The sequence below is a fragment of the Convolutriloba macropyga genome, chromosome 4 (assembly GCF_964194025.1).
Source record: "Convolutriloba macropyga chromosome 4, txConMacr16.3, whole genome shotgun sequence".
Taxonomy (NCBI): Eukaryota; Metazoa; Xenacoelomorpha; order Acoela; family Convolutidae; genus Convolutriloba; species Convolutriloba macropyga.
Window position 1 is genome coordinate 64428271 of NC_134471.1, and position 23926 is coordinate 64452196.

A 23926-nucleotide genomic window follows, 5' to 3' on the forward strand; every position below is an offset into this window, starting at 1 on the left:
TTAGCAACCGTTATAATAATTATAACTAACAATTAATAACAGTTTTAATGTCATGTTAAGCAACTAAAACCAATTGGGAAGGTTTATTACGTATAGAAGCTTTTGGAGGAAAAATTTAAAGAAAAATGTAATTTTCTACTCTTCCAAAAATTCTTCGTGAGTTGAGTTTTATAAAGGTGCAAAAATACTAGTCTATTAATCAGGTTTTCACTTTTGTGTTGACTCTAATTGATGGCCAATTAAATGCCAACGAATAGCCTAAAATTGAAAGTAATTGAAAAGTCAGGAACAATGAGCAGAACATAGAATTGGAGAACAAACGTTGCTTTTATTCTGATGATTTTTTGTTAACGGTTGACTCAGATATTCCAAAACCTATCAATTCTAAAAAAAATTAACAAGTTCCGATTTTTAGGTTCAGTGTAAGGATGTGGCTTTAGGGTTTCGTTGGTTTTGTTTGTATTGAAAGTGACAGCAGAATTTCTTCTAAAAGGCTTTTCATCTTTTTCCTTCTTAACTCATAAACGTTAAAATTATGCCACTATATTTTTTCCATTGTCTGCTCAAGTATTCTATCATACAGAGGCGCTAATTGACAACGCAAAATAGTTGGTTCAACAGGACAGGGAAAATAACAAGAGGACAGACAAAAAGTTTCAAATTTGTTTGGCCTTTTTCTTTTTCTCAAGAAAAATTGTTTTCTATAGATTTTTTGTACCTCAGAAGTATCAAAATTATTGATTTTGAGACGATTTGTGGCAAATAAACTCAAATATACTAACTACATGGAACTATATAGTTTCAAATTTAAATTATGATTTCTAAGAAAAAAGAAGGAGTTAAATGTTTTCCCTTTCTTTTCCTTTCTACAAAATTTGAGTCTGTAACTTTGCGACTCCCGTATTCTTTAAATTTGGCTGTGTTTTGTTTAATTTTGGAATCCGTTGAGTTACAAAAAGTAAAGTAAAAACCTAAAATTGGTTACAAGAATAGAAGAAGCCCGTGAAAATTAAAGTTTATTTTTCCATTTTTGTTTTTTTCAACGCCTTTTATAAGCAAATTTGTCATTTTATTTTGCTTTCAAACGAAATTCTAAAATTCAATATAATTACATTTTTATATACTGCGCGTAAGCAATAAAAAAGAAAATTTGACCGAAGGATAAACGCCTGTTTCGCATATATGTTCCCCCATTTTGAAAAATTTCTGCAACCATAAATTAATTTCAGTGGGGGGTTTAATTATGAACTGATTTCCAAGGTGCTTAGTAGAAGTAACATCCATTTTTTAGTCCTTTTGCAAAATCGCGAATAAATCCAGGAAGCTCAAAGAGGAACATAAATATAACTCGTTCAATTTACGCTATACAAGTCAATAAGCAAAAATCATACAAAAACTAAAGTCAACATAACACGATAAAAAAACTATGACCGGAGTTGGCAATATTTCTGGACGAGTTCTGCTATTGATTTTTTCACAGTTTCTCATTTCATGTTTAAATCTTCGCCTCTCTGATGGAAACCGGAATGGATCAGTTTTTGTTCGCGCGTCTCACTGACAAAGTATTCAGCACTATCGCGAGCACCACTAACACAGTTCCAATTGAAGAAGACCAGGTTAAGATTCCTGGGAAAATGAGGGCTTGGAGGATGAATGTGATAGCTGATGAGAAGAGCTGGAATACGAATGCGGCTGAGGGGGCAATGTGCTGGATGGCTTTGATGGCTGTGATGCCACACCCTACCTGGCAGAGAGAAGAGGTTATTGCACACACACGCAGCGCACTTGTACAGCTTCCTAAAACATTAAAAATCAGGAATCTCTTCTGCGTTTGTTTGAATTGCGCCCCCCCACTATGATATACAACCCCACTTAGAGCACGTGCCATTACGTAGTAATTTAAGTATTCTGTATAAATATGGCATGTGCGACTGGGGGTGCAAATGCTCTGCACCCACTCAGCTGAGGGAGGGGGCACAAACGGAAAAGATCCGAACGCTCTTCTGCCCCCACCCCTCTCCTTCGTTCAGCTTATTAGGCTTTCTACGCCTATTTCTGGCCTACCATCTTTTGTAAACCGGACTAATAAAAAGAAGGATCTCAAAAAATGTAACACCATGCTGGCTGCTTTTCAAATATTTCAAAAAAAATTAAATCAATAGTTTCCAAAAGAAATCGCCTATGGACGCGTGGTCTGTGTTCCACAACGTTCAACTCAGTTGCATTCACAATTCAACCTGCTATCAAACTTGATGATTCACTGGAAACGTCGAATTGTTCTTTGGCTTTGCTGCGCTTTTCTTTGCCGATAGTATGAATAACTTTGAAAAGCATTTTTTTTCGGTCCAATTTCTGTTTGGTTTTGTTTCATTTTAATGAGATATTTTTGGAGATTAATGTGTATTATAGTTATCTTGTTATCATTTGAACCAACTATTCTATAGGGTTCATTTGTGTGACGCATGTTACAAAGCGGTTTGCTTGGTGCGGGATTGAATTAAAAACTAAGAATCTTAAACTTGTCTGATCAGAGGTTATTTTACCCTGACACCTCAACCTGGATTAATCAAAACTGATCTCACGTATGTGCCTTTTTCTCTCAGGACTACAGCAATCTATCTTTGTCTACTATTAATTTTGAACCCATTTGAAACTAAGAGAACGCGAAGTTTTGTTTTGTTCTTTATACTTGCTAAAGAACAAAGTGCATTAATCATTTATGTGATTGCTTGAAGTTGCTTTAACTTTATTCAGTTTCAATTCGATCTCAAAGGCTAATGTCGAGACACGCCACCTCGGGGCTGTTTGTTTAAACTTTGGCTAATCTTACGTCCCTGGCCAACTGCTGTCTTTGACAATCTGGAGGTCAAATTAACCAGAACACACTCACTGTTTTAATCCCAAAAATGAGTATAGAATTATAGACAGACTGAATTTGGTTAGAAGCTTAACCAAGGTTATTCCAATCGGAAAATTCCACCATTCAACTTCTAACGAGATTTTTAAAAACTTATAAACAGCATCTTAAAGTAACTGTAGTTGAGAACTTGAATTTACGAAAACGTTATGAAGTCAAAAGTATTGAATATTTCTCTTCCGAAATTACGCTTACTGGGTCGAGGAATCAGTTAAAATTTAGACAACATAGTTTTAAAATTAGGCACAAATTAGTTTTGGAAACTGTCGAATTGGATCTTTTCCGGTTGTGCCCCCCAGCTTAGTTAATTCATATTATTTACATCCCCAGACGCACGTGCCATAATTTTTTCATTAAGATTTACTATGTAATGGCACGTGCTCTGTAACTGGGGGCGTGGTAGACTAATCAAATATTTACGACATTTATTGACCTTGATCTGTTAAAGTATGATATCACAATTACTGCTGGTATTTCACTTGGTGATATTTTACCTCCGTCTGAAAAAGATATTAATTTGTTCATGGCACTCACTTTACTTTTCATTTCATTCTTCTCTTAATCTTAATCAAATTCAGTTGTTCTCCTAGTCCTCTAGCTTTGAGTCCGCAGTAAATCGAAGTGGAAACGTAAGAGTTTTCTAAGCTAATTTCAGCGCAGAATCGCATCAGATTTCCAGCTCCAAGTTAAAAAATCTGCGAATTCAAGCCTCAGATTTGAAAACGGATTCGTGCTGCGAATCCAACTCATCTAAATTGGACAGTATTAGCACTACAATAGCTAATCAACCTAACGAGATATCACATGGCGTAGTCAGCACCAAAAGAAAGCGCTCTCTGGGGAATTGAACCTTTCTAATAAAGACCCGCCTTGGAAACCCCGGTATGATGGAAGAAATGGAGAATTATCCTAAAATTAGCAATTCTGGCTCAAAAGGAATTTCGATAGACATTTTACGTGAGGCACCTCCAGACAAATTAACTCTACCACCCGAACCAATCTATGAAGAAGACGTTGATAACCGGCTCAAAGTGAACGCAATCGGAGAATTGGAACAAACGATTAAAAAATACATTGTTGAATAAATGTCAAAAAGATTGAGGCTGCGTGAATCTTATGTGGTGACAGACCCTGGAAATTTTATGACAGCAAACCCATCTCTTTTATCTATCTCAGTGTAGGTACGGAAGGTCGTCAGATTTTCGGCTCTTAAGAACCTACTTTGCAGATAGACCAAAAAACAACAAAGGACGTGTGGGAAAATATTGACAACGTCTTTACAAAACAAAGAAACATAACTTCCGATCGTTACACTTTTTTTGACGAGAAAACAAATTAAGGGCGAATCTGTCAAACACTCTACGGATGCTTGCGAGAATTGTCTCTAAACTGTGTTATTGGCTGTTACGAAGAATCGATTATACGAGACGTATTCATTGTAAATAAGCAAGATGGGGAAATCCAACGCGAATTCCTAAAAAACCAAAAACTCTTAAGAAAGCGTTAGAACTCGCCATTTATGTAAAGATGGGTATACAAAATCAATTTAAATTTTTTGAAACTCCCGCATACACGGCGTCCAATTCGAACGTTAATCCTTCTGTCAACAACATTCAAAAGTCCTGAAGAACCCCCAGTAGGAATACAAATCACCTTAAGTTGTCTTTCTGCCCCAACTGTGGTTATACTTGGTCTCCCAACCATCGCCAATTTGTCCAGCAAAAACTGCGACATCAACAATAACTGTACGATCATTCATAAAAGTCTCACAAATGCAGTGAGTATGAACAACAAAGATAGCTATTGGACAAAGCCCTTTGATTGCAAGATTTAAAAACATTCTCAACTGACATAATCAAGATGGTTGGTGTTATTAACACTACAGTAGAAAGCAATGACTAGATAGCTTAAAATGTTAAAGTTACAGTCGTAGAACATTGACATCGACCAGTCATAGGACGTGATCTGTTCCCTCAGTTAGGACTCTGTATATCAATCATAACGAATCCATAGATGTTAATCAAAATCAATGTTCAATTATACAACAAAATGCACATGAATTTCCATAAGTCTCGCAAATACACTGTCAAATTAACATTTCACAAGAAGTTCACTCCAACTCATCAGAATGGTAAACGAGTACCAATTAAGCTTCAATCGTTAGTAAAAGAAGAACTTCAAAAATTAATAGATAAAAAACTCCTAACAAAAGTTAATAGTTGCTCAGATAAAAAAACTGCATATCTCCAATCAATATTGGAGATTTAAAAACTATAAAACTATAAAACTATCCTCGGATTCTAAAATTCTAAACAAATCTATTCACAAAAATAAAAATATTGCCTAATATTGAAAGAAAGATTATAAGACAACCATCAACAAAACATTAACCCAAACGCATCAAATGATAGTCGAGGATCTCAAGAGGATCACTTAAACTAGTCTATCAATGTCCTAAAAACTTGATGAAGACTCTTAGAATTAACTTACCTGAGGGTCACTTTGCCAAAACTGAAATCGAAAGGTTGGGCTACAAATTCAGCCAATCCGCTATCACTCCCCTAGAATCAAAATCTTCAGCAATTCAAAACCTTTCAGCACCAAAAAATCTTCAACAGCTGCGTTCATTCTTAGGCTCAGAACATCATTTGGGTGAATTCATACCCAATCTATTACAATTATGTCGTGCATTACGCCCTCTCTTAAAAAAACAAAAGATTTGAATGAAATGATGAAGTTGAATCACATTTCCAACACTTTAAAAATAAAGTAGCAAACAACTGAAAACACGCCTTATAATCCACATTTGGAGAATCACATCAAATGCGACGCTTCTCGCGCAAGTTTAGCCACTGCGCTGGAACAAAGGCAACCAACAGGTTGGCAAATAATATCATTTGCATCAAGTTTCCTTAACAGCAACGAGGAAAGGTACAGTGTCAGGGAATTAGAACTCTTGGGAGTAGTTTGTCTGTCATTAGGAACCACAGAGCATTACAATCAATTATGAAAGAACATCGATCTAATAAATCTTATAATAGTCGTCTCTCACGTTGGGTGGATCAATTTTTACCTGTCGATTTTAATATTGAACATATACCAGGTGCCAAAATGGGATTGTTAAGATTATATTTCCTGCCAACCAAATCAAAAAGCAAAAGTTACAAACAAATCTAATGAGAAATTTTTGGTTGTAACAGTTACCCGCATTCGTGACGCAATTGCAGCAAATTATATTAATTCCGCACCTCAAACCTGTCAACCACAGCACATTAATGCGCTAAACAAGACAAACTTCAATCCTGCCACCACTAATACTCAGCAGACGAACAATTCGAAATTGATTTTTGTACTAAAGTGCCGTAGCAATCAGTTGCTTCAATCTGTTTCCGCAAACGCAGCACAATTCCACTCTTCTACATTAACAAGCATGAGCAACACAATCCTCACATCACCTCAAACTCCACTCCTCACCCTCAGGAAACCCAGGACGGTTGACGTTTCAATCAACCCTTAACTCAGTTGTCAACAAAAATCGTTCCTCAAAGGAGGGACAAACAACACCCAATGTAGAGCTTTTAAAAGAAGAAACCAAAGGTGCTGTCCTTAAAGAGGTCCGTGATTGCATCTTACAAAATCATGAACAAAGGTGTAAGGATGTTAATCCTTTCCTTTCATGCCTTCATACTGGCGCGATCTCCACGTTCGGTCAGGATGTGTTTGCATTGACGAACGGATGGCGATTTCAAAATCGATACAAGAAGCACTTCTGGGTTCCCTTCACCTAACCCATTCAGGAAGTTGGAGCTTGATTTCTCTTGGCCAATACGCCTTTTGGCCATACATGCACAGACAGATTCTAAACAAGGTAGCCAAGTGCAAGCCTTGTAAGGAGATATGTAAAAATCTTTAACCAGTAATTCCCGCATCCAAGCGGAGACCATATAATAATTGTTTTGATTCCAATAAGGAATATCAAATAGACATTAGCGGACCACTAGAAAAACCGCTAGAGCTCAAACGAGCCCGAAAAGTGACAAATTGATTAGAGAAAGATTTTCGAGGATTATGGGACACACTTGAACAAGGAAGCACATTACTTCGCATTTCTCCCACAACCACAGTAATTTGAGAACCCGCAGTTCCTGAAGATCGAGTTAGGAACAATGATAAGGCTAAATTTGGAACAGAAGCGGAACGCAGTACATGACTGAGGCAATATGCCCAGCATCGACCTCTCCCCTATGAGAAAACCACCGGAGAGAAAATCGCACAACACATCGAGTACTTGAAGAAATATAGAGAAGATACTAAAGAACGACAAAGACAATGACAATCTTTCGGGCATCTTTTCTGCCAAAAGCAACATCTTGAAAGCAATGACAGCATGAAAGCCATCAAAACATTAGCCACTTGCCACTCGTAGTAGAAGAACGCCATTTCCGAAGACTTCGGCAACCTCCTCTACTTCCTCTCCTTCGACATCCACTGGCGAACGCTCCGGAAAAGCTCCCACTTATTACGGATTCGAAAGTTCAGTCTGTTTAGTAAGCGAATCCGAGACAATTCCAGTACCAGAATAGTAAAGAACTGTAAATCCGTTATTGCAATGATAAATCAAGAGGAACAACAACCGGAAGAATCCCGATTCACGAATCTGCCCACTAACACTTTCTCCAGAATACAACTAATCAGAATATGAACACAAAGTACGTCTGTTTTTGATGCGGAAAATCAGGTTATTGTAAAAACTCAAGTTGATAAATTCAAGACTCTTATTTCATATGAATTCTAGTTTTATTTCGTTGTCTTTATTTGATTTTTCATCTTCTGGTGCTATAATTTCAATTTCATTTCGTTCAATTCATCAGTTATATGAATCTCATTTGTCAATCTTTCGTGACACTTTTCCAATCAACTTTCCAATAAATAATATAGTAAACTTGTTTGTGTGTTACTCCCACACTGTTTCTAGAATTTAGTGGAAACTCGTTATCAATACACTTTCAGTTTTAATGATTGATTTTCTTCAACACGTTATGTTCTTTTTAAGTTCTCATCAAATGCAGTAATGAGAAAAGATCCCTAAAATGTTCCTTGACGCCAAAGTGAGCGTCAAATTCACTTACTATGAACGCAAAATTACTATGAACGCAATTTACAAAATAGCCGTTTTAAAAATTGTTTGTTGTGCAGGACAATTCAGCATTTTAATTTCATTTTTGCAAACAAGTTGTTCAGTGGCATCTCTTTCACGAGCAAACAATTTTTAAAGTTTTCATTCTTTTTTTAAATTATTTAAAGGTTACTTAATGAATTGGCTCCTTTTCAAGATATGAGCTCTAATCAGCTATTAGACTTTCAAGCCGCAATTAACAATCGCAGGAACGTTTATTCGATTTAACATAGCTATTTCTCCAATTTCTGCCTTAATAAATTGTTTTGTAACATATACAGAGGAAAATATCTATCGTGGAAAACAGTGACAACCAGTGTTTCGACGACCAGTTTATACACAAGCTGACCTAAAACTAGCGCTCAATGCGGAATTGCTTCTAATAATCAGATCCTGATCTTCTGAAAAAAAATTTTAAACATTAATTCTGCTTTCTCTATAGCGTCTCTTTAAAAAGGCCTTTCATTTACAGCTTTTCTAGGATTAAAAAATTGAAAATTTAAATTGGTTAAAAAAGAGCTAACTAATTGTTAATTATATATGTAAGCCCCCGGGTATCATAAGAGAAGAAAAATTGAAAATTTGAAAACTTCAAGCTTCAATGTTTATTGGAAACACAAATTTAAATTTAATTACTGTTTCAGCTTTTCAAAAACTTTTGAAAGATTTTTCTTAACGAAAAGGTGTTGATTGAGGATATTTGATTGGTGCTGGCATAAAATTCTAACCAAAGATAAGTTTAGCGGTTCAGACCTCTTACGGGCTTGAAGAGAGTCATTGGTTGACTATAACTGCACAGCTTTCTTCTGATTTGTAAAATTGATTGGCGCGGGTTTACCACACAGAGTATTTTGTACTAAACAAGAGTAAATCCATAACTGTACATATCATTTTACATTTCCTTTCACTAAAATGTTCATGTCGAATTATACACTGATCAGTTTTTTTGAGCAAAATAGCACTTCCAATTTGTAATGGCAGATTTTTTTATCTGCCATTACTATTATCATGCAATGATCGGTCTAATTAACATAATTGTATATTTCTTGTCGACCTAAATAACGTTATGTTTTTAACCTGTTTCAGACCTTGTTTGCCTAGGATATTCACATGCACCATACACCACACCACTGTAATTTCCACACCATACTACATCACACCACAGTCATGTTCACACCAAACTACATCACAACACATACATGTTCGCAACAAACTACATCACAACACAGCAAATTCATATAATTACTTACACCTGCAAAAAGAGCCGGCAGATTTCGCGTCGAAATTCTGCGCTTTGGTTATAAAACAAGTATCCGAAGGCACCCAGCACACACCACGCACGCGCCCGAAACGGAACCATCGAGCACCCCAAACGCACCCCTTCCCCTCGTATGCATGCGATATACAGTTTACAGGGATGTATGTAGTTGTTTAAACAATAATAAACTGGTAACGTGTTTTACGGAGAAAATCCATGTATTTTGAATGCTTTCCTGACATGTTCATGAAGTTTCAACATTTTGACAAATTTCACAGTTCTAATTTTACTCTTGAATTAATCTGAACAGTCTGGGTAGATTTTTTCTAGCGGCATAATGACCAAAATTTTAGATGAAAATATGCGGTTTCAGTACTGATTTTACAAATTAATATTGAAATATGCAGATTCAGTACTGAACTACTCGTGGTGGTCGGCCCGGGCGGGCAGAACGGGCTTAGTTCGCGCACCAAGGTGAGATTTTAAGCCCCAAATGGACTATCAGTGTCGGTTCGGGATTAGTCAGTGGCGAATTTAACAAGATCTCACCTAAAGCGTCTCCCCACGGTCGATATGTGAGAGATCCAAGGATGCCAGCACCCAACATAAACCAGAGAAAAGGCCAGCTGTCAGGAACAGCTCCGGGTTTCTTCCAGAGCACAAAGTAGAAGAGAGAAGCACACAGTCCAGACGAGGCAGCGAACAATACTCCGATTATTCCAGAGCAGTCCATTGTGGCCTCATAATATGCATCTTTACCCGTCTTATTAGGCTAATTTTAGTACTATTGAAATCGGTAGAGATTGATCAGAAATATTGAATCTTGACCTTTCTTATTTATAATTGAAAAAGAAAACTCGATTTAAAGGAGTGAGGATAAGATAGTTTTTGTTGGAGCAAACAAGAATTTTAATCTAAGACTACCAGCTTGAAGTAACAAATTTTCAGGTTTTTTACTTTGACAATGTTTTAGATTAAGACACTTTTACGTCACTAATACTCGAGAACAAGTCAAAAACATGCTAAAAATTTTATCAAAAATATTTCATTTACTTCAAATTAGCACTTTTTAAAATCAAAAACAATGGCTGATAATGAAAATGTAACTTAAATCATGAAAAGAAAGCATTAAAAGTAACCGAGCGAAACCGGACAAACTTCAAAATCAGCAACAGACTTGTTTCAATTGACTCAATAGACAATAAAAATGGAAGCTTTACATAAAAAATTGACATAGTCAATTAGTCATACTATGACGAAAAAAAGACATCTGGACAACCCATTCTCCATAGCAAAAATTATAATATTTTACCTTTTCGAAAGTGCCAAATGCTTCCAAACTCAACAACAAGATTATTGTTCAAATTATTTTTAAAAAATCTGCCTCGCTCGATAAAGAATATATCGAACTTCGAATAGGTATAAGAGATCATGGGTCGTTAATTTGATGAAAAAATATGCAGTAAATAGAAGATATGAATGACCAAAAATTGAAAAGAAGAAACAACCTGTCGTATAACCCAATGACAGTTCCATCTTATTTTCAAGTGTTTACTGAACAAGAGATCCGTGCCAGCCGACCGCATGATTTGAAGAAAATAACAGTTCCACGAAGAACAACAACTTTTGGATTAAAATCTTTCAACACCCGCGGTGCCATTGAACGGAATTCCCTGCCAGTCAAGCTAAGGACCACAAAATCTTATCCATTATTCAAAAGAGATTTAAAGACGCATTTATTCCGAAGTTAATATTACTGATCACGGCGGAGGACTTTTGAGTTCCAGAAAAAGTGCTTATAACAACACGATGATGATAATGATGATGATGTATAAATTTTTACCACCAGTCAAATTATGTGGGCGGGGACAATATGGACAGAAATCTACATTTGTATTCTTATTACAGAATGTATTGAACAATATTTTTATACACTTTCCGAGTTCTTTTCAGTTAGTTTTTTATTGGCCGATGAAACACTCTGATTCTTGTGTAACTAGATCACAAAAAAGGGCTGACATAGCAATTTGATAAAACGGAGAGTGGTTTGAAAGGCAATTTCGACACCACTGCTAGTTTTTAAAAAAGCATGTTTCCACCGCTCGTTTAAACCACTGCTGGTTTAAAAAAAAAACATTAAAGCCAATTTAGCGGCTGTGTTCCCCATATCAAAAAACAATCAGGAACTGCATCAATAAAAAATCAAAAGACCAGAGAAAAGGCCAGCTGTCAGGAACAGCTCCGGGTTTCTTCCAGAGCACCAAGTAGAAGAGAGAAGCACACAGTCCAGACGAGGCAGCGAACAATACTCCGATTATTCCAGAGCAGTCCATTGTGGTCTCATAATATGCATCTTCACCCGTCTTATTAGGCTAATTTTAGTACTATTAAAATCTGTAGAGATTGATCAGAAATATTGGATCTTGACCGTTCTTATTTATAATTGAAAAAGAAAACTCGATTTAAAGAAGTAAGGAAAAGATAGTTTTTGTTGGAGCTAACAAGAATTTTAATCAAAGACGGCCAGCTTGAAGTTACAAATTTTCAGGTTTTTTTGTTTTATTTTGACCATGTTTTAGATTAAAACACTTTTACGTCACTAATACTCGAGAACAAGTCAAAAACATGCTCGAAGTTTTATCAGAATTATTTCATTTACTTCAAATTAGCACTTTTTAAAATCACAAAAAAAAGACTGATAATGAAAATTTAACTTATATTATAAAAAGAAAGCATTAAAAGTAACCAAGCGAAACCGAACAAACTACAAAATCAGCAACAGACTTGTTTCAATTGACCCAATAGACAATAAAAATGGAAGCTTTAAATATAAACTTGACATAGTCCATTAGTCAAACTATGACGGAAAAAAAACTTCTGAACAACCCATTCTCCATATCAAAAGGTATAATATTTTACTATTTCGAAAGTGCCAAATGCTTCCAAACTCAACAACAAGATTATTGTTCAAATTAATATTAAAAAATCTGCCTCGCTCGATAAAGAATATATCGAACTTCGAATAGGTATAAGAGTTTATGGGTCGTTAATTTGATGAAAAAAATGCTGAAATTAGAAGATATGAATGGCCAAAAATTGAAAACAAGAAACAACCTATCGTATAATCCAATTACAGTTCCATCTTATCTTCAAGTGTTTACTGAGCAAGAGATCCGTGCCAGACGACCAAATGATTTGAAGAAAAAAACAGTTCCACGAAGAACAACAGCTTTTGGATTAAAATCTTTCGACACCCGCGGTGCCGTTCAATGGAATTCCCTGCCAGTCAAGCTAAGGACCACAGAATCTTATCCATTATTCAAAAGAGATTTAAAGACGCATTTATTCCGAAGTTAATATTACTGATCACGGCGGAGGACTTTTGAGTTCCAGAAAAAGTGCTTATAACAACACGATGATGATAAAGATGATGATGTATAAATTTTTACCACCAGTCAAATTATGTGGGCGGGGACAATATGGACAGAAATCTACATTTGTGTTCTTATTACAGAATGTGATGAATAATATTTTTATACACCTTCCGAGTTCTTTTCAGTTAGTTTTTTATTGGCCGATGAAACACTCTAATTCTTGTGTAACTAGATCACAAAAAGGGGCTGACATAACAATTTGATAAAACGCAGAGTGGTTTAAAAGGCAATTTCGACACCACTGCTAGTTTTAAAAAAAACATATCTGCACCGCTCGTTTAAACCACTGCTGGTTTAAAAAAAACAAAAAAAAACACAGATTAATGCCCATTTAGCGGTTGTGTTCCTCATGTCAAAAAACAATCAGGAACTGCATCAATAAAAAATCAAAAACTACATCAATAAACAAACAGCATAAATATAACGAATTGCAGCATGAAGTTAACTCTTAATTTGAACCACTTGTCCGCTGTTGATGTGACGTGGAGAAATATTTCCGTTTTCATCCTCTTCTTAATGCATTCAAAAAATCAAAACAAAGGAATTAGAATGGTGTTCGAAATAAAACACAGATATTATGACCGTTTAGAATATTGATTTTTCATTTGAACACACACACGTTTTGATGGTACTCAGCTTCTTATGTTAACTGCATCTGAGACGTTCAAAAAATACTAAATTTTACTCAGTTGTGTTCAGTAAAATTATTTTTGGTTCCTTATTTTTAGTTAGAGTTGCAGTAAAACTTTTTTTGGTTCCGTAATTTTCGATAGACTTGCAGTCACTGATTAGAAAGTTTTCTCAAAACTTCGAGAAAGCTATTGATGAAATACATTAAATCAAATAATTTTGTAATTATGCTACACATGTTTTGAGATGACTTCCTGAAATAACTTCTCTGCTGGCAACATGGTTTGCAAACACATCGTGTACAGTCAAATATTTCTCTTGTCCTCTGAACTGTATTCCAAATTTGATGTTTTAATCTTTGTATTCCAAAAAACTGTGCCATCGATCCAAGTATATGAAGCTTAAGATATCAAGCGTTCATAGAATGACCAAGCGTGAAGTAGCATGTGCTGTGCTGTGACAGGTGCCTTGATTCGCTGCTCTAGATTTTAATTGCAATGTTAGAGAGGCAGGCTAGAGAATTTCCAATAATTAGAGCTTTTCCAATCTTATGATTGCAAAAGTAAACATTACCGACTAATATCGGCCAAACTGCACTCAAACGACCGGCGAGTGGCTAATTTTGGGGGTAGCCCCAGCAAAAAGAATAAGGGCTGGAGGTCAGAACTGATTGGGACGAAGTGCGGTGCAAAGCGATGGGACGAGGGTGTAGGTTGAGGTGCGAAGGGGTGGTAGATGTGGTAAACAGAGGTTGCAAACCTCAAAAGATGCCCTTTATAGTATGATTTTGTGTTCTCAGCAACTTCGATGAATTGGCTCCTTAGAGACTAGCAGAGCTCTGCGAGATGCTCGGAGACTAATTGCCCTCCTGATTTTAACTGTTTATTGCAGTAGTAACGTTTACTACATAGAAAATCGGGGGGGGGGGGGGGGTTGGTTGACCTCCCATGCAAGAGACAAGTTTGTGCTGAGGACAGCCCAACCATTTGCATGCGCTATGACAACCCAACCTTTTACATACAGGGACAGCTCTCTCCCAGCCGAAATGTTATCCCAACATTTTCCCGCTTTTGACGAATTATTACTAAGACTTGACTGAAAGGTATTCAGGGGATTGGGTTAATGTCTAGAAATTACTTTTTTGAAATAGTGCGCAATGACAACAATTGCTACGGTGGGTTTGGATAAAATTCATGAGATATACAAGGAAGTGAAAAAAGAATATTCACAATACGGTGACAGATTTTTGTATTTTTCAGCATTTTGTTTGTATTTGGATCCTGATCTCAAAGTCAAAAAGTTATAAGTGTCACAAAAAAATCTGTCAAGCGAAAAACTGCATTAATGAGACTACAGGACAAATATAATGGCTACAAACTTGGTTTGAGAGCAATTATAGACATCGTCTCAAAAGCGCCCACTCATTTTTGTGTCACTTTCTGAAGTCTATATAGCCCCCGGCACTTTAAATTATATAGTAACTGAGCATCTGAACCACTTCTAACCAGCTAAAAAATTATTTAAAAAATGTTATTGCTGACACTTTTGCAGCAGAATAATGCGCTTGATAACCTGATAACCACCCTTCGCTCTTGTGCGGCTTGGATGGATCAGACAAGATGGTTGTGGTTTGGGTACAGTTTCACAAAATTGGCCGGAAAGGTTGATAAGGTTTGACAGTTTTTGATATATTGCATTTGATTAATTTTCCAATTGCATTAGTTTTACGGAAAGAATCTTTTTCTCGGCCGAAAGTCTGAGTCAAAATTGGAACGTAATGCAAACTAAAGTCCTGTTTTCCTGAAAACCCAACTGCAGGGAATTGCAAAGAATTGGGAAACGTACAAAACATAAAAATTATACGCCATAAAATACGTTCTGCAAATGAAGTTGCATAGAAATTTTTTCCAAGAAAGAGAACTGTTTCACACTAGAAAACTTTGAATAACTTTAAAACTTCAGTTAAGGTAACATTGAAAAACTTCTACTTTCCTCAAAAGTTGAGGTAAATCTGACTATTCGGAAACCCATCATTAACATAACTAACTCATAACTCATCCTCGAAAATGAAAAGGCCTCACTACGCTAGTAAATCTGTCTTTATACTATGTTTAAGGAAAAGCATAAATTTTATAATTTTTTGTTGATTTTAATGGGATCTTTTCCGCTTGTCCCCCCCCCCCCCCCGCTTAGTGAGTGCATATTATTTACAACCCCCGACGCACGTGTCATAATTTAACTATGATTTGCCATGTAATGGCACGTGCTCTGTAACTGGCGGGTGCATAACGTACTGGTGGGCACAAACGGAGAAAAAGCTTTCAATGTTATGATTTTGGCGGGATTTGTAACATCCACCCAGTTCCTCATCGTAATTTGAAAAACCTTCGGAGTTAAGTAGTAAGCACCCAAATATAACTTCACCTTCTATAAAAGACGGAAAAAGATGCCCACTACCTGGAACAGTGTCTCTGGTTTGCATATGGCTATTGTCCCGCCGAGCCCAAAACATATGGAGGCTACTGCTAACAATGATGGCTTCTTGCGCAGTTTGATAATCTCCAGAATAATCGAGACAGTTATGCTTGTGAAAAACTTAACAACTAAGGTATCCGACGGAATTATATACTGCAATGATAAACAAAAGAAAAATATAGAACTGCCGCCGAATATAGAGCCACATAGTGCTACTATCCACGTAAAAGAATTGGTTAAAAATAGTAAAGATTTCCTGTTTGTAATTTCCGTTTGTAGTAATGATAGCCCAAAAATAGCACCCAAAAACCCAGTCCATGATGTGATAACATTGTCTGGAAACTGACTGTAGCGAAATGCCAGACCGCTAAGAGATATCATACAGGCATTTGAAAGCATGAACAAAACTCCAATACATGCATTTTGGGCCATTTATCCAGACTAGCTATAGTAAACCGGCTCGTAATAAATTTGACACTAACGGGAAAGGGTTCCGATCGCGGACATTTAGAATTTTATAACGGATTGAAGTAATTTACGAGCTCAACTTTTGCAACTTTAGTAGGAAAATGTTTTATTGACTAGTTTGGTTGCTGAGATAACTTTGTTCCGAATTTGTTTGGTTTAGTTTCAGCGAACAACAAAGCGGCGTGAACAAATTTCAAACCGTTTCGTGGTAACCGGATAAGTTGTAAAACTTGCTGAAGCATAAATATCCAAAATTATTTATAACCAGACTAGCAACGAAATAAGTGCTTTTTCAAGGCAAAGAGCGGAGCGTATGTTTTCCAGATTCGAGGCATGATTTGGAATCAAATTGAAACTCTGGCAAAATTTACCGGAACTGCAAGCCCTAATATGAACTGGTCCCAGGATAAAGAAAAATTACGGTGCTCAAAAAACGCGTTGAATTTTTTTAAAAAACGTAAGAAATGATCGTTTTTTAAGGAGAAAACGGTCAAAGTCCTTATGTTTTTTGACAGGCTTGAGCGTTTTTGATCGTTTTTTCAACATAGGAAGTGATAGTTACTGAGTGTTTTGTAAACATCGGTAAAAAATGTTCGAAACCGATCAAAAACGGTCTTTTCCCAGAGGGGGATTCATTTTTTGGGAGAGGGGGAGTAACCACTTCCCGGGCTATTCACGGATCCCGCGCGCTGCGACGATGCTCTACAGTCGAAACGTTGATAGGAACCGTTGTCAAAGAGGTGAGACTACTAACACTACTACTACTGTGTACGACTAAATTGCTGATTGGGTGCTAAAGATGTGCTCGTAGTTAGTTTATTACTTTCATCCTCCTTCCTTGTTCTTATTGATATTCATTTTGTTTATGTTGACTACTGACGAATTTTGTACTCAGAAGTTGACTTGTTGTACCAGAGTTGACCGACTACCGTTTTAGGGGAAGGGCTTTCTTTTAATTTAACTTTTTATTTGTTGTTAGACAGCAGAGTAATAAATGGCTTGCAAGCTATTAACAGTAATTCGTACATAAAAAATATGCTTGATTAAGTTTTAGTGAATAGATTTAATGATCATTTTTCAAATATCAAATTACCCATTTTCATCGATTGCTAAGCAACATTTGCAACAATTACGAACAAATTTAAAGTTGGTGTTAGATAAGGGGAATGAATATCGGGAAAGTTGTAATCGCCATCGAGAATTTAACAAAAATTTATACGTGGAGCCAGGTTGTTGCCCGGACCTTGCTCAAAGTGAGTTTCAGCGCTGCACCATTTCATTTCAATTGTAACCAGTACTGAACCAGACAAATAGCAGTATAAATACTTTTGCCAGTCTGCCCAGAGTCGATTAAGAAATATCCCAGTCTGCCTTTCTTCTTCACATTCTCATTTACATTCTTGGTCAACACTGCACAGAATGTTTCACATTTCTCTCATCCATCAGACTGTACATACAAAGGATATAGCAAGTTTTGAAAATTTCGAATAACTGACATCATGCTTAAAACTTTTAATATGGCGATACCCTCAAAAGCTATTCTAGCTCAAACTATACCATAAATTGGTGCATTTACATCTTTGCAGTGGAGTCTGAGGCGGAGGTCGGACGTCGGAGGCGGAGGTCGATGTGGCGGCGGTCGGAGGTCGGAGGCGGAGGTCGGAGGCGGAGGTCGATGTGGCGGCGGTCGGAGGTCGGAGGTCGGAGGTCGGAGGCGGAGGTCGGAGGCGGAGGTCGGAGGTCGGAGGCGGAGGTCGGAGGCGGAGGTCGGAGGCGAAGGTCGGAGGCGGAGGTCGGAGGTCGATGTGCGAGTCAGAAAGTTGTGGTGTAGTAGTGCTTGTGGCGGCTGTCGGAGGCGGAGGTCGGAGTTGGAGGTCGGAGGCGGAGGCGGATGTCGGAGGCGGAGGTCGATGTGCGAGTCAGAAAGTTGTGGTGTAATAGTGCTTGTGGCGGCGGTCGAAGGCGGAGGTTGGAGGCGGAGGCGGAGGCGGAGGCGGAAGCGGATGTCGATGTGCGAGTCAGAATTAATAATATCAAAATAAGTTGTGGTGTAGTAGTAGAAGTAGTAGGCAAGCATCGGGCTTCGCCCGTGGGGTGTCAATCCCAGTGTTTATCAGTCTGTTTCCGTTTACCTTTTTCTAGTGTCTGAATAGTAACTCAATGGTCTTCATATGTTGTGTATTTCAGATCTGATTGTTGCTTTGTGTTTCTTCTCTTGTGTACCTTTCTCTTGTTTACCTTTCTCTTGTTTACCTTTCTATTGTTTACCTTTCTGTTGTTTACCATGGCCACCGATGATGTTGTGTTTGAGTTTCAACTGGAGCAATCGATAATTATAACGGAGGATACATTATATCTGGGAATAATTGATCTTGAAACTGACTTGTGCCATGGTAAATTATTAATGAGAACAGTGAAGCCAGACGCAAAGGTTAATAGAAAGAGGGGATTGAGTAGTACAAGAGTTTCAGTGGCGAAGAAGAAAGTGTTCGTTTGCGATTACTGCGATTACAAGTCAAACGCCAAGTACATGACAGACCGCCACGTGGCGAAGGTGCACGAGAAAAGTGTGGAGCCAGAAAAGTGTTCAATTTGTCAATTTACTAGCCTGTATGCGTTTAACATGAGCACCCTTGGACTAAAATTGACGATTTGGTGTCCAAAACAATGTTCGGTGATCGAAAAAGTTAAGCCTCATCGAGCGCGGATACTTTTTTTTGGAAAAGGTAAAAACTTGTCCAAAATGGTTCGCTCAGTCCAATTTCTTTATTTCATCCCCAATTAGGGCTAAAGTGGAGCCAGTGCACCAAAAATGTGCACAATTGGACTAAAATTGTCGATTTGGTGTCCAAAACAATGTTCGGTCATCGAAAAAGTTAAGCCTCATCGAGCGCGGATACTTTTTTTGAAAAAGGTAAAAACTTAACCAAAATGGTTCGCTCAGTCGAATTTTTTTTATTTCATCATAAGCGCGTTTATAACAGATTATAACCGTTATACAGACGATTAAAATAGAGTATAGATTATATAAACAACTGGATCGGGGGGGGGGATAGTCCAAAAAGCAAAGAGCCGAAGTCAACAGATTATAATAATTAGATTGCAGATTATAAAATAGATGAATAACTGAATCGAGGGTGTGTGTGATTCAGTACTGATTATAAAATAGAATATAAATAACTGGATCACCCCCCCCCCACGACCCAGCAACAGAGATTAACAACCCATTCCCCCCCGATCCAGTTACCCCCCCCATCCACCACCACCACCAGTAATAACCCCCTCCCCGATCTAGTTACCCCCCACCTCCCCTGCACGTTAGTCGGTTGTTTTCCTAATTGTGCATTCGTTTCAGCCTTGTCAGCATTCAATCAATTCAATTCAGCATTCGCAATCAATTCAGCGTTCGCAATCAATTCAGCATTCGCAATCAATTCAGCATTTGCAATCAATTCAGCATTCGCAATCAATTCAGCATTCGCAATCAATTCTACATGCGCAATCAATTCTACATTCAATCAATTCAATTCAGCATCCGGAGGTCGGTGATGGCATTTATAACGCCTCCTCCTGGCAGCCATGCAAATTTGTGGAGGTCGGAGGACGATGGAAAAGTGTGATCCATCATACATGGAAGCTGTGCAAGACTCAACACAAGCTGCGGAAGGTTAGCCGGAGGTCGACAGTGAAGAGTAGCAAAACTGAGAATCAAAACTATTTAATTAACTCCCTTTAACTCCTTATTTTCCAATATTTATTTATATATACTATCTCCTTATTTATTTATCCAATATATTCATGAATTAACTTTTCTCTTGAAGATATTTTGTACATCGTAAAAGCATGATTTGCAGAGAGGCATTATTTATGCAGAGAAGCATAACTAGCAGAGCGCATTTTGCAGAGAGGCATTATTTGCAGAGAGGCATAACTAGCAGAGCGCATTTTGCAGAGAGGCATTTAATTGCAGCGCGCTAGAATGAGATCAAAGAGTGGCGGCGTCCTTCAAATAACGATTAGCGTGGGTGTTACGCATTCTGAGTAGCTTAAACGCAGACTTAATTACATGTATGCACATATTGAAAACAGGATGTTAATTAACATGCGCATGAATAAAAGTCATCATGTACATATCAACTGCATAAATGATTGCTGAAAGTTACCCTTTTCATGGCATAAATTGCCATGATCTTGATACTGTCATCATAAAAATAAAGCATGTTTTTTTCCTGATTCAACGCTGAATTTTAAATGATCCCGACTCCGGGTGAGTAACTCCGAGCAGGCGACAGGAACCGTGAAGCGTTGTTTCTCATCAACTCGAGTTGCGATTACAACAGTTGAATAACATACGCCACTGTGTAGCTGATTGCACTGCTTTTTTACCGCCGCTCATTATGTAGAAACAGTGGAGAAAAGAGCAGTGGAAAAATTGGTCTAACTATAAAGAAGTTTCAGCACTGTTTGATTTTCGTATTAGTCATAGACGCGCCAACAACTTATTTACTCGACGAGTTATACAATTAACGGTTATCACAACGGGGTTTCAACGACGTCAAAAAGATCAACAATTTTCTTTTGTTCTTTCTTCTGTTTTTTGTATCTTCCCGATTTAAAAACAAACTTAAACAACTGAAGCTAATATAATCTGATGATGAGAAAACAAAGCTAAATTAATTATTTTGCATAAGGAAGGAAACAAAATGTTAAAAAGTAATATTTTTCTCTATATTTCAAGTCAGACTAAAATAAAAAGCAACAAAAATATGCAAAGAATTGGAGCAAAAAAATGAAGTTTTAAATTCCATCTCCAATAGACAAGGCGAATTAGCATAAACAGCAAACAAGCGGTTGATTCAACATTATTTCTTGAAAAAAGGCAAGCTAGTTTTTATCAGAAAGAAAAACATGTATCAGATATCGAGCACAAACAGAAACCGAGCACAGACAATTAAAAATATTATTTAAAAAATATTTTGGCAAAATTGTTAAATGTTAATGTATTCAAAAAGACGTGAAAATAATTCCGCGATTTTTAGTGTCATTGTTTCCGCTAGCAAAGCATTCATTTATAACCATTTTACACTCCCAGCAAAAAAAATTCATCCAAAATGTAAAAATGAGGAAGAAAGAAATGAACAGATTTGGCTGAACGCACAAAATTAGCTGCTTTTCATATTGAGTGAAGGCCTTTCCAGTTCTATCTTGCTTCTATAACAGACATGTAAAGCATACTTAGACATGTAAAACAATCTTAGAAGCAGCAACGCTTCTTAATGCCCTTTCAATACTAGTTAATCTCCTTTCAAGATCACATTTGTCTCCTAAAAGTGCTGGAAATTTTGTACAAAATTGGGGTAAAAATTAAATAAAGTTCTTGGATTGTACAATTAAAAAGAAGTCCCAACAACATTGAATTAGCTATCACAGCTTTAAAAACTTTTTTAAAACTAAGAAACGACACTACCTCAATAAGTCACATAATAAACAATTTTTAAATGATAGCATTTTTAGTACGTAAAGACCATTTAGCAAAAATAAAATCGCTAAGTTTAGTTTGCACGGTTAAAACAATTATGTTGAAATTTCCATGAAGGTGGAAACAATAAATGCTATGATACGTTATCTCTGATAATAATAATGAATTTTATTCAATGATCACTATAGTGGAAAGCAATCAACCAAACAAAATTAACGAGGAAGCAAAATCCAGACCATTTCTTGACTGGAAACTGCTAAAAACTAATTTTGCCTCCGTAAAATCAGAAAATGCAATCGTTTTATTTATATTTATATTGAAACAGCACTTTATTTTCAATTGTACGCTCGCTAAGCGGAAAAATACAAACGAAGAGCTAACATAAACGATAAATAAGTTACTAAAAGAGAATCTTTTCGGTGCAGTAACAGCAAAATTGTAACAAAGCTTTAGCGGTCATAAAAACGAAAATCACATGATGCAGTAAAACACAATACACATACAAATAGTTCTGATCGTTTGCAAAAAAAGGCTACGCGTCGCACAATAAAAGATTATAAATAATATATAGTAACAACAAATAACGTTAGTGTAAAAGCTTAGTTGAATGTAATGATGGTTATAGTAAGTACCGCACGGTCATCAATTCTTGGTTAAAAGATGGCCGAAATGAGCTTCAATCAAAATCATTAAGCATGAAACGGTTCCATACTTTAACTCCTGCAGTAGAATTTGAAACAATAAATGCAAAGAATTCTTTCCACTCTTCAGCAAATACGACTTTCTCTAAAGATATACATAACCGAACGAGACTTTCCTTGTTTAGCTACCCCCCCCCCCCCCCCTCCGCTTTCAAATCTGTCCCAACAGCGGCTGGTTATAATCTCTTGTCATTCAATTAAGTTGACACCAAAGTCAACAAAAAGTTAACATGTGCATGAGTTAACTTTTCTATTCACCGATTTTTAAACCCATATGTTACAAAACGAAACGACATTTTTCTTTCTCACTTAAGAAAGGTCTGTTTATTTATAATGAAAAAACTATTAAGAATTAACAAAAAACCTTCGAAAGAAAATAAGAACAAATGCATCAAACAACTAGCCTGGGGAAAATTTCGGGGGAAATTTTGAAAGAAAAGGTTAGGCAAAGTCATCGAATAATAGAAGCAAACAAAGCTAAAGACAAGATGGAACCGTTTCAGATTTTGAGAGACTAATACAGAAATATTTGTCACAGTAATAATAAGTCCCACCAGCAGATTATTGATTGGACAAAGAGTGGGGAGGGCTGATAACGATGTTATAGTTGTTCTTTGACCTTCAAGGGTAAACTCTCTCTCGCATCGAATTAGGTGAACTTTCTTTGTCAGTCTAATCATCCGACCCACACACGCCTATCATGGCTCGAAGAGTTGAATGAAATTGAGCGTATAACTGTTCACATCTAAAAGAAGTTGATCTGCTCTGTTAGTTAATAGTAGCTAGCAATATGTTATTTTATGGAAATGCGGGATTGATGAACTGAACTAATATGTGTTCCATGATATTAGTAGTAGTGAAAATGCCTGTTTTTTAAGGGGGGGGGGTACCTGTCCCCCCCGTTACAATACAGGCATGGCCTTTTTTAGGTATCCTTTTCGAAAACTTGTAAAATTTCTCGAAAATTTTGTTTCTCGAGGTTGGCAAAGACTTGTAATTGTTTTGAGAATTTGGTGTTGTGAGAGTGGTGGAACTTGTAAAATTTTTGGAAAAAAATTTTGGTGGGGTGAATGAGTGAAACTTGTGAAATTTTTCGAAAATTTTTCGAAAATTTTGCTAAAATTTTATTTTTCGTGGTTGGCAGAGACTTGGAGTTTTTTGTGAATTTGGTGTAGTGAGAGTGGTGGAACTTGTAAAGTTTTTAGAAAAAAGTTGGTGCGGTGAATGAGTGAAACTTTCGAAAATTTTTCGAAATTTTTGCAAATTTTTTGTTAAATTCTGAATCCTTTTTCTAGTGTAATGAGACTAATGAAGGACTGAAAAGCGAAAGTGACTAACCTGATGGAATACTGAGGTAAGGAAAGAAAAAGATAGTTTAAATTTGATAA

The 23926-nt window shown here is 36.8% G+C and overlaps 2 protein-coding genes across 6 annotated transcripts in view; both read right to left on the bottom strand.

Moving 5' to 3' along the window:
- LOC142338607 (selenoprotein S-like) overlaps nucleotides 1-23926 on the bottom strand; it is a 482730-nt gene that overhangs the window by 275230 nt on the left and 183574 nt on the right. The gene's annotated exons all lie outside the window — the stretch shown is intronic.
- LOC142338606 (uncharacterized) lies at nucleotides 1339-23105 on the bottom strand. 5 transcript variants are annotated; one of them, XM_075388432.1, is made up of 5 exons: nucleotides 23034-23105; nucleotides 22219-22511; nucleotides 15873-16627; nucleotides 9901-10090; nucleotides 1339-1797 (listed from the first exon to the last, which is right to left on the bottom strand). In XM_075388432.1, the coding sequence occupies exons 3-5, from the start codon at nucleotides 16320-16322 to the stop codon at nucleotides 1532-1534; spliced, it is 906 nt and encodes a 301-aa protein (XP_075244547.1). In that variant the 5' UTR covers nucleotides 16323-16627; nucleotides 22219-22511; nucleotides 23034-23105; the 3' UTR covers nucleotides 1339-1531. The 5 variants fall into 5 exon arrangements, 4 of the variants coding, with proteins under 4 accessions (XP_075244547.1, XP_075244544.1, XP_075244548.1 ...); XM_075388429.1 differs by having other exon boundaries at nucleotides 22166-22511; XM_075388433.1 differs by having other exon boundaries at nucleotides 9901-10104; nucleotides 22166-22511.